The 11,737-nt window shown below is 50.2% G+C and overlaps 1 protein-coding gene across 1 annotated transcript in view; it reads left to right on the top strand.

The window, feature by feature from the left end:
* The window catches only part of kcnk10a (potassium channel, subfamily K, member 10a), a 33,672-nt gene extending 25,996 nt beyond the window's left edge, over positions 1-7,676 (top strand). Inside the window, exons 5-7 of the mRNA XM_056294953.1 lie at positions 2,124-2,316; positions 5,955-6,097; positions 6,996-7,676. Coding sequence (XP_056150928.1) covers positions 2,124-2,316; positions 5,955-6,097; positions 6,996-7,676 — 1,017 coding nt within the window. The remainder of the gene's footprint in view (positions 1-2,123; positions 2,317-5,954; positions 6,098-6,995) is intronic.
* Positions 7,677-11,737: the final 4,061 nt, after the last annotated feature.

Here is an 11,737-nt window from a genome sequence, read left to right as displayed (position 1 = left end):
AGCGATACCCATGTTGGTAGGCAATGGAATAGACTGCTACAGTACCCGGACGTCCCGCCATGTTAGATACTTGTTCAGCTCAGGTTCATTTACATGTCCCCTCTGGTTGAATAATTTCCAGTGGACTGACTATAACTACAGACATGCGAGTCGCAGATATGTTCACTGTAGATTAACCGCCCATTAGCAGTCTTGCACAATAAGCATGGCGTTAGCTAGCTTTGTCGGTAATTTAGCAATGGACAGCGTTATAAGCTGCTGTAAGCGCTGTTGCTAGAGAACTTTTAGAGGTGAGGAGGCGGAAATGATAGGACAGTTGTTTTTTTTACTGGCTAGAACTGCCACACTTTCATAAATAAGCCTACAATCAAGTTTGTCCACAGCTTAGCCCACACAACTCAACTGCCGTAACGTTAAACCTAATTTTGATGTTTGACCGAGGGTGCCAGCTTTCACGTTACTGCAGCAAAACCGGGCATGCTGGGCGTCCGGGTAGTTTAGCGGTCTATTCCGATGCCTGCCAACGCAGGGATCCCTGGTTCGAATCCCCGTGTTACCTCCGGCTTGGTCGGGCGTCCCTACAGACACAACTGGCCGTGTCTGCGGGCGGGAAGCCGGATGTGGGTATGTGTCTTGGTTGCTGCACTAGCACCTCCCGTGGTTGGTCGGGGAAGGGGAGGGGGAACCAGCGTGATCTTCCCATGCGCTAAGTCCCCCTGGGGAAACTCCTCACTGTCAGGTGGAAAGAGGTGGCTGGTGACTCCACATGTATCAAAGGAGGCATGTGGTAGTCTGCAGCCCTCCCCGGATCGGCAGAGAGGGTGGAGCAGCAACTGAGATGGCTTGGAAGAGTGGGGTAATTGGTCAAGTGCAATTGGGTAGAAAACCGGGGGGAAATCCCTCCCCCACAAAAAAATGACATGCTGACATGAATGTCAGGCTTATTTAGGCTAAGAAGAGACGTGACGGGGGATATTTATTATTATTTAAGTAATGTATTACACGTGACAGTTCACTGTTTTAGAGCAGCGAAGAAGAATTTGTTTCTGGGAGAGCGACCATTTTACCTGGGTGAAACTAATTTAAAATTGATTTTTTTATTGGGCGCTTTCAACCCGGCATATTTCCCCCGTCACCCAACGGATATGCAAATGACAAACATAAGTTTGCTGACATGTGCTTGAAGTTACACAAGTCGCATGCCCTTTATGGATAAATTACGTGATATTGGATCCTTGCATAGACTCGGTACTCGCCGATACCGGATCCAGCATTTTAGGCAGTATCGGAGGCATTACGATACTGGTATCGGTATCCAAACAGCTCTACACTGAATAATTATCAAAACTAGGGCGTCATTAAGACACGTATTAGTAGTAGATAATACATGGCAAAGGCACAAGATTACATAATGATAAAGAAAATAGCAGAAGGAATTCTTCTTCAGTCGAGCAGAGGTACTAAATCTGTGCACGCGGTGTAGATGTGCAGACCCTTTGCAGATGTGCAGGCCAGCTGATATCAGTAGAAATACACTTTTCCAGGGCGATGCAGATGCACTGCACACACAACAGCATGCAGCAAAGGGAATCAAGAGAGACAGAAATGTATTCAAAAGTTTCCAAGCAACAAGATCTTCCTGTGGTTTTGAGAACAGCATGGCTGAGGCAGTGCCGTCGGGATTTGGGTTCCCATAAGAGTCAGGCTCGCTGTATCGGTGCCTTCAGGGCAAAGACTGCCGTGTTGTTCACATATAAAAGCGGTGGATTTTCTCCAGCTGCAGTCAGCACCTTCCCACGGGCGGCAGATTGTGAACAGCGGCAGTTCTGCAGAGTTCTGATTGGGACAGGGAGGGGTTAGTTTGGCCCAATGACGCCCTCCTCGTAAGAGTGGCTATTCTCAACTAATCATAGTTACTGGCAGTGCTGTCGAGCCTATGTGACCTCGGTTAACCTCCTTGTCAGAGTCAAGAATGGCCTCACTTAAACACTGCCGTGCCGCTGCCAAGACAGCAAAACACAATTAGGATCCTGCTTACAATGCCATTGGTATTAAAGCTGCTATCACTCACAGTGTGTGTGTGTGTGTGTGTGCGTGTGTGTTTCCCTTCCTCTCTCCCACAGCGTAAACACAACCAGATCAGTCAGACCAAAATCCGTGTGGCGTCCACCCTGCTCTTCATCCTTGCCGGTTGCATCCTCTTTGTCACCATCCCAGCTGTCATCTTTAAACATATTGAAGGCTGGACGGCACTGGAGGCCATTTACTTTGTAGTCATCACTCTGACTACTGTTGGAATAGGTGACTACGTGGCAGGTGAGGCCTTCATAATAATAATAATAGTAATAATAATGACAATAATGATACTAATAATAATATGTATAATAATGATAATAATAATTATGATGATGATAATAATGTTTATAATGATAATAAAAAAAGATCGTTGAACTTCATTTCCAGAATACCCAACACCACAGGTATTGTAACTCTTAACGGGGCTGAGCGGCTGAACCCAATATGCCAATGCAGAGAGGTGCAGAGACAGGAACATGGTAAAATAAAGGGTTTTATTCACTGGCTGGTGGGCCGTGCAGATGGAAATAGCCATGAAGACCTGGGCTGGAGGCTGGCCGGACAAGGTGGTAGGGAAAGCCGGGACTGAACCAGGCGTGGAGTCCAGCATCCACATAGACAAGCGGGGAGATAAGTGCGGAGTTCAGGTAGACAAATGGGTAGACAAGGGAGGTAAGTGAAGACTCCAGGTAGACAAACAGGGACTTGAGGCGGGGCTGGGCAGAGCAGGCGGAACTGCAGGGAAAATGAAGAACAGGGTCAGGCAGGGTAAACAGGCAGTCAGAATCGATCAGAATCAAAGACTCGAAGCGTAGACCGACTAATGCGGTACCGATTGGCAAATCCCAGGAAGCGTTGCAGCTGCTTGTGGTTCGAAGGCACTGGCCATACCTTGACTGCCGTGACTTTGGCGTGGTCCATCTGTACCTGCCCCTGTGCAATGAAAAAGCCCAAAAAGGACACAGAAGTAGCATAGAACGCACAGTTTTTGGCTTTTACAAACAGTTTGTTCTCTGGCAAGCATGGAGTACCTGGCGAACGTGCAGCTGATGTGTGTCGAGGTCCTTAGAATATAATCAAATGTCATCTAAATAGACAAAAACAAAATGTCAGATCATGTCCCTTAAAACATCATGGACCAGGGTCTGAAAAACAGCAAGGGCGTTAGTAAGTGCCAAAAGGCATAACCAACTTTTCAAAATGTTCAAGTGGGCTATTAAAAGCTGTTTTACACTCATCCCCCTCTGTAATGCGGACAAGGTGATAGGCGCTCCGGAGGTCAAGTTTTGTGAACGCCTCGGCTCCATGGAGGGGGGGAAAAGGCTGCACTGATAGGGAGTAAAGGATACTTATTCTTTATGGTAATATTATTCAACCCACGAAAATCAATACACGGTCTGAGTGAACTGTCTTTTTTTCCCACAAAGAAAAACCCCACACCCACTGGAGAGGAAGTGGGCCTGATGATGCCTGCAGCCAGGGAGTCCTGGATATATTTCTCCATGGACTCTTGTTCCGGCCGAGAGAGGTTGTATAACTGGCTGCTGGGCAAAGGTGCTCCAGGTTGAAGGTCAATGGCATGGTCATCGGGCCAGTGAGGCGGTAGTGACAGGGCGTGATGCTGGCTAAAAACAGGAGCTAAGTCACGGAACATCGGGGGCACCTAGAAAAGATCTGGAGGCTCAAGGAGAGACTGTGGAACAGAAGAAGCAAGAGCAGAATGCAAACAATTCAAATGACAGAATGAGCTCCATGAAGTTACCTTTATGGTTAACCAGTCGGTCTGGGGGTTGTGGAGCTTCAACCAGGGTTGACAGCGAATCAATGGAGAGTGAGGACAGTCAATGATATGAAAACTGATTATCTCCTGGAGATTTCTGGAGAGACAGAGGAGGACAGAGACGGTTCTCTCCGTGACAAGGGCGAGGGGCTGACCATAAAGGGAGTTGGCTTCCAGAGGCGGGACAAGTCGGACGGTGTTCAGAGCCACTGGGTGACAACCTTGCAGTCTAAAAAGCTCTTGTCAGTGCCCGAGTCAAGTATTGCTGACAAAGGGAATGACTGGCCCTGTCACACCAGGGTGGCATCTAGCTGGGAACATGCAGGAGAGGGACAAGTGGTCCGGCTCAGCAGTATCTCTCCCACTACTGCTGAGCCACCCCTTTTGCTGGGCGCAGGGGGCAGGAGGCGAGGAAATGAACAGCCTGGCCCCAGTACAGGCAGCTCTTAGAATTGATACGCCGCTGTTGTTCCTCCAGAAGAGGCGAGTCCGGCCAAGCTACATGAGTTCTGGTTCGGGAAGAGTCTGGGAAACAGGCAGTCAGAGAAGAAGAATGAGGTAAGGGGGCAAAAGATATTATAGTGGAGGAAGGCCTCGCCCATCTTCTCCCTCCGACGCTCATGGAGGCGGTTATCGGTCCAGATGGCCAGAACAAGGACTTCATCGAGTCCACTGGGCTCATCTTGGCACAACTCATCTTTGATGCTCTCATTGAGAACATTTTGAAACACCCCCTGGAGGGCCTCATCACTCCAGCTGCTTTCAGTGGCGAGTGTCCGGAAGTTGATGGTCATCTCAGCGACACTACGGGGGCCTTGTCGGAGGGACAGGATTCTGTTTGTGGCGTCCTTGCCACGAACAGGATGGTTAAAAACTTTCTTCATTTCTGAAGTGAAGATGGCATGGGAGGAACAAACGGCGGATTGCCTCTCCCACATTGCTGTTGCCCAGAAAAGAGCTTAGCCATGGAGAGCTGAGCAGGTCGGTGATCTTTGCACAATCACTGGCATCTGAGTGGGGTTGTTGTTCGAAAACCAACGAACGTTGCATCAGGAATGCTCAGCAAGCCCCGGGGTTTCCGCCGTATCGCTCCGGAGCGGGAACAAATGGCTCGCAGAGTGGGCGCGTAGTACTAGGTGCCACCAAGGCGCTCCGGACAGCCATTCTACCTTGCAAGTCAGTGAGAGTTTGTGAAACGCCCTTGTCCTGCTCCAGGATGGTTTTGAAGGCTTGGTCATGCCACCCGATTAGCAAACCGTGGCAGGCGAGGGCTTGCCAGAGTGCGTCTGTGCCATCTTGGCCAGAACCAACTGTTAACGGGGCTGAGCGGCTGAACCCAATATGCCAACACGGAGTGGCGAGGAGACAGGAATACGGTAAAATAAAGGGTTTTATTGACTGGCTGGTGGGTCGTGGAGATGGTAATACCCACGGAGACCCGGGCTAGAGGCTGGCCAGACAAGGTGGTACAGAAAGCCAGGACTGAACCAGGCAAGGAGTCTGGTGTCTGTGTACACAAGCGGGGAGACCAGGGAGACAACAGGGCAAGTAGACAAGCGGGAAGACAAACGGGGACTGGAGACAGGGCTGGGCAGAGCAGATGGAACTGCAGAGAAAAGAAGACCAGGGTCAGGCAGGGTAAACAGGCAATCAGAATCGATCAGAATCAAAGGCTCGAAGCGTAGACTGACTAATGCGGTACTACGATCTGGTGAGGTGGGTTTGTGTGTGACGGATGAGGGCTTTGGTATGGATGTGTGACATTTAGTTAATGTGAAACGTGTTTGTTTATTGCCCCATTGAAATTGAATCCATTAAGGGACTTCACATCCAAGGCCTCCTGACACACCATTACTGTCCCGGTCACATTATTATTCCCCCGGTCACTTCTCAATACATGTGACTGCAGAGGTGAGGGGGAAAAAAACACAAAATGAATTGATGTCAGAGAAATATAACTGTTAAATGTAACTCTTGGGGTCTGCTTTTGGGTTTCATTCCTTCACACTTTCAGGTGAAAATTTTCGACAAAACAAGGCGATGCACTCAGACTGCTGCAAAATAATAAATATTGCATTGTTTTTACTTTACAAAACAGGGGGAGACAGGAGGATCGAGTACCGTAAATGGTACCGGCCGCTAGTGTGGTTCTGGATCCTGGTGGGTCTGGCCTACTTTGCTGCAGTGCTGAGCATGATCGGGGACTGGCTGAGGGTCCTGTCCAAGAAGACTAAAGAAGAGGTATGCTTAAATATCTATTTGTGACGCAAAGCTTATTAGTATGTGTTTCATGAAAGAATTCATTAAAACGCCTCATAATGACCGTCTCGTAATCAGTCACCTCATAATGACTGTGTGCATGAATTTTCACCGTGGGGATTGAAACCCCCTCACCCTTGAAGGAATAGTGCAATGTTATGTTTATGGAGCTGCACTGGAATGGAAGCCCTAACCTTTATAGAGTTTGTCCCATGGTCTTCCTAATGGTCCTGATGTTCTTCCTTGGCAGTCTTGACATAAATTTCTACTGATTGGTCCACACAGGGGCGGCATGGTGGCACAGTGGTTAGCACAGTCGCCTCACAGCAAGAAGGTCCTGGGTTTGAGCCCCGGGTAGTCCAACCTTGGGGGTCGTCCCGGGTCGTCCTCTGATAAACCCTAAAGGTGTGGAAAAAACTCAGAGTAAGCCCATCTTGAGAAAGGCGGGCTCTCTCTTTCTTTTGAATTTTCAGCATCCTGACAGCTTGATGCTTTCCATCCTTCTGCCATCTGATTTGTCATGAAAGCCACTCCCCGAACACATCACCTCACCCCTGTATTCTTCTGCCAATCCAACCCATTGAATATCCACTGGTTCCTGCTGATCTAAGAAACTCTCTTTCGTCTGCCCACGTCCATCTCTGTCACCTGCTGCAAACACAATTCACTGTTCACAATATCCACTCTGCCATTCTGCCATATTTTGTTGAAAATTCCCCGAACTAATAAAACCTCACTAGGCCTGTCATCATTCCAGACGGCTGCAGCCAGAGACTGAAATTAACGTATGGCAAGTATCATGGAAAAGCTCTATTTGAAATACTGTTAACTGTAAAGGCTATTTGAATAACTGTCAGTGTTCCTGTTTCTTGTGTCCCAGGTTGGGGAGATAAAGGCTCACGCCGCAGAGTGGAAAGCCAATGTGCGTGCAGAGTTCCGGGAGACACGGCGGCGCATGAGCGTGGAGGTCCACGATAAGCTCCAGCGGGCTGCCACCATCCGCAGCATGGAGCGCCGGCAGCTGGGCCTGGACCAGCGCGCCGTGTCCCTGGACATGCTCTCCCCAGAGCGCCGGGCTGTCTTCAACACCCTCGATGCCAACCGCTACAAGACGCCCTCCCAGGAGAGCATCGACACCAAGCTGAACAACCTGCGCCTGAGGGGGTTGGAGCAGGGCGACCGGAGATCCAGCCACCAGACCACGTCCGAGGACAACATCTTCAACCGCCTGGGCTCCGTCACCAAGCTCACCAAGCGCAACCGAAACCGCGACCTGAAGAAGAACATCCACGATGAGGTGCGCCGGCCCCACAGCGAGGCCTACGGCTACACCTCGCCCAGCTTCGGCTGCAGTACGCCCCCCGCGGATGAGGCGAAGCGGAAAGACGAAGGGGGGGAGGAGGAGAACGAAGACAAGGAGTGCAACACCAGCCTGTCCGACTTCCCGCTGTTTGTTGAGGTGTGCAAGCCCCAGAACGGGTTCATCCCAGTGCAGACCAAAGAGAATGAGTGTGAGGAGAAACTTGAAGAAAAAGAGCTGCATATTCAGATGGGTCCATAGACCGTCTCTAATTCCTGGTATAAGGAGATTTTAAATACCACCAGTACGTGCCTTACGGTTCTTTTTTCCCGTCTGTGTGCTTAAGCAGGGGATACACCTACGTCCCCTTGTGCTATACTGTAATGTCCAAGTATTCACTGTGCCCTACTGACCGAAGAACTTAACATTGTCGTGGCTTTGTCACTACCCTCCTTAAAATGGGGACATATTAGGTTATGTGTACTTGTACTCTTACCGATTCATGGTCCCGTTTAGCTGAAGAAAGGTCTGTCTGCGAAGCGGGGGGTTGGGTGGAGCGCTACCTTGTAAGCCACCTCTCGCATGGACGATGTTATGCCAGTTTTTATTCTCGCTGATGTCGTATCCAGAATATTAGTTGGGTTGTCCCTGGGCGGACAACGCAGTCAATCATCGACAAGGCCTCGAGTCAGTTACAAGTGAAACTTCGAAGCTGTTTTTTTTTTAGTTCAAGAGGAAAGTTCGCATTGCAAATTAGAGATGTGGTCTGGACAGTTTCCCTGGACTCATTAACGTCCCAGTTAACTCGTCACCGCTAACTTGGAGATGCCGGGACGGACGGCCGCAAGCGGGACCCAGCGAGTCGAACGCAGCGGCCAGACTTTTAGGTTGGAGTTTTAAACGGGATCTGACCCGGAGCACATGGACCTGCCCTACCTGGTGCTGAGATTCACTACACAGTTGAAGTCCGAAGAGAACAGAAACGTCCCTGCGCGAGCGCGGGACGCTAAAACGCAAAAACTGCCGCTGCTGTCGTCGAGTATAACACGTCCACGGCGTGCTCCTTCTCGTGTTTCTCCCCGTTTTGTCTCAAGGCAGCAGCACGTCCTGAAGAAAAAAAACATCAACGTTTGAACACACGAAAAACGACCACACACATGCCACATGTTGTCTGTGCATGGCCTCATAGCTACGCTTGTCCGAGTACGATGTACCAATATGCTACCTAGATCACAACCTCTTCTCAACACCTCTATCTCAGGGCTGTCCGTCTGTCCATGCATTGGTTGTCGTTGACTCGCATGTTTGCAGAACAGATGAGCGACTCTGGTCCGGTTACACTTGGGTTCTATGAAGATGATGGCTTTTGAGATTAGGGTGGAAGATAAGCCATAATGCAAGGGGGTGGTGGTGGTGGTGGCGAAGGTTGGTTTCCCATACCCAGCAACCCCAGTGTCACGCCAAAAGCGTGTAATACACCCTCCGGTCCACCGTGTGGGTGTCACGGTTCGCCTCGCTCAGGCGTGAAAAGTACACGCGCGTTAGCGTCCGGGTGTGGGCCACTTCAGGCAGCGATGCGGCACTGACGGCCTTCTTCTGGCCCTGACAAAACGGATGTGAGCTTGAAGTGGCCCCCACGTGTATCCTAGCGAATATGGCCCAGATATGCCAAATCACATGTGGGCCTTTTTTTTTTGGAAAAGACGCGGTGCTCTGGGCAACATGTGATCTGGATGTGACCCTGAAGTGGCCCGCGTGGTAAATGGTGAATATGGCCCAAATATCACGAAACAAATATGGACCACCTTTGGCAAATATGTGGCACATGCGCCATTGCTATGGCTTGGTTCTGGCCCAGATCTGGCAAACGGGGTCGGACCGCCCAAGTGCCGTCATTCCACGCGGTACGTGGGCCGGATGAACGTGTCGGGTGTGGGACGGGTCCGGGCCACAGCAGTTCCGCTATGTGGGTATGGCGCGCAGAATGCCAATGAAGGGACTCGGGGATGATGGGAAACGGTGCCTGTTGGCTGGTGAACAGAGCGGTCAACTTCAACGCGGTGTGTGGAGCCGGAATCGGATGTTTTTCTTTCCTTTATCCTTTTTGTCTTGTCGGCCCTACTCGACTGTGCCACTGTACGTCCGCAAACGACCGGTACACGTTCATGTTCGTCTCGTCCCGTTAAGAGGGACGACCGCGCTCGTGCGACACGCGAGCTCCGTCCCTTGTCTCGCGATCATATCGCGTCGATAGCGTTCACCTTTCTGCCGCACGCACGCACGCACTTCAGCCGTCACGTAAACGCGCTCGCGCCGTAATTCCATGCATCACGCGCACTCTCCCCGATCCTGCTGTTCGCGTCTGTTAACGGTTGCAGCGTCAAGCCCGGTGTGATCGCTGCCAACGACTATCGGTGTTATTGGAAAACGCTTCTTATAACTGCGCACAAAAATAAAATAGAAGTCTTAAGCTTATAAAAGAGGACACCCAGACGTGGGGTGAAAAAAGCATGCTGTATCGCAAAGCTATATTATGATGTGTATGGTACTGATTGTATGCCGCCACCACGCGCTTCGGAGGACAGTGCTTCTGCCCACGTGCTTTGTTTCTTTACAGCTGGCGGCGAGGTGGCGCAGCAGCAGCAGCAGCAGCATGCGCTCCGTATTGGACGGTGTTCAGTGTTGCGTGTGCAGCCATTACATTAAATGTAGTGATTGCGTTTTGGAAATAAAGATCGCCGAAGAAGTGCCGTTTCTGAGTTGATTGTGTGTGAGTGCGTGTGTGTGCTTGATTTTCTGTCCTCATGGGGACCCCATGTCCACCTTAGGATAGTAAAAATCTGAGACCACCTACCTCGTGGGGACATTTCTTTTGGGTTTCCCGTGCAGAAAAGGGTTCATTTTGGGCGAGGGTTTAAGTTGGTTTCTCGGTTAGGCTTCGATGTCGTGTTTAAGTTTGGCATTCAAGTTCGACTTAGGGTTAACGTTGTTAATGACAGGACGCGGAAGCGGGGCAGGCTAAGCTAACTGCTAGCCCGTGCAGACCGGGCAGTTCCGACAGTCATGCTGGCGTTTGCTCTCTTGGATAGTGAACTTTTTTTTTATATAAATATGTTGGATATATCTTTTTGTAGTTTTTGTTGTTTTTTTGTAGTTTGGATATGTGTATTCTTGTAGTTTGGGTGTGTTTTTGTCTTTGTGTTCACTGCTGTGGGCCGGGGGGAAACAATATTTCGTTTCATTTCATGTGCGCAGGTGCATGGAATGAAATGACAAATGTTCCTGATTGCCGATTCCTGATGCTGGGGGGTAAATTTAGGTTTAAATTTGAGTTGTTTCTGGGTCTTTTTAGGGTTAGGCTAGTTCTTTTTTACACCATGTGGCGCAACTTGGACACATCGTGAGCAATGAGCCCGGGAGCATCTGGTGTTTCAGGTCTTAACATCAGACACCCTCGCCCGAGCAACCCAGCCGGGGGTGATCAAGCCCTGACTTGTGTCCAGGTATAGCGCATTATGCTGTGCGTCACCCTCTTTCACCCAGAGCCAACAGGAAGCCTTTTCCGTGGCTTCCAAGATGCTCCTAATGGCTCTTCTTCTTTGCAACCCACAAATCCCCAAGAGTCCCAGGACCCAGTGTAGAGACTGGCCTGCAAAACCCCTGAAGCCCACTTCAACCAGCTCACAGCGGGCCTTCCACCCATTCCTTCAGCACTCAGCTACCAGATCTGCATACATGACTCTCTTCCTTTCTTGCACCTCCTCCATCCGATCTTCCCAGGAGACAGCTAGCTCTAGCAAAACCACTTGTTTGGTTGCCACGGACATCAGGACCATGTCTGGCCTGAGTGTGGTAGGTGCGGGAACCTCAGTTGTCCCCCTAGGTCGATCAGGATCTGCCAGTCCCTTGCTGTTGCGAGCAGCCCACCCTGGGCCTTTGGCTGGGGCTTCCTCCCTGCTCGAACAAAGGCGTAGGCTTAGGGTTAATTTTAGGGTTTGGAGTTAAGGAAGTAAGTTTGTCGCTCTCATATACATTTTCACTCCCCACAAGAATAGAAAGGCAAGTTTTTGTGCGTTTGTGTCAGTGAGATTTCATTTCCTTCGGTGAATTTTGCTTCTCGTGTGCCCCCGTCGATACTCTTATCAGAGCCTTTCATCCAGACGGAAGGAGGGATCACTTTCAGAGTCACTGCCGGTGACCTCTCTGAAATAACCTTTCTTGTATGTCCCCCGTGCACCCCTGGGAGAACTACCACAGAAGTGTATCACCTTCGGACGCACTTCCTGAGCTGATATTGAGTCTAGAAACCTCAGTCATTTATG

This window comes from Lampris incognitus, chromosome 15, assembly GCF_029633865.1.
Source record: "Lampris incognitus isolate fLamInc1 chromosome 15, fLamInc1.hap2, whole genome shotgun sequence".
NCBI lineage: Eukaryota > Metazoa > Chordata > Actinopteri > Lampriformes > Lampridae > Lampris > Lampris incognitus.
This window is presented reverse-complemented; position numbering and strand designations above follow the sequence as displayed.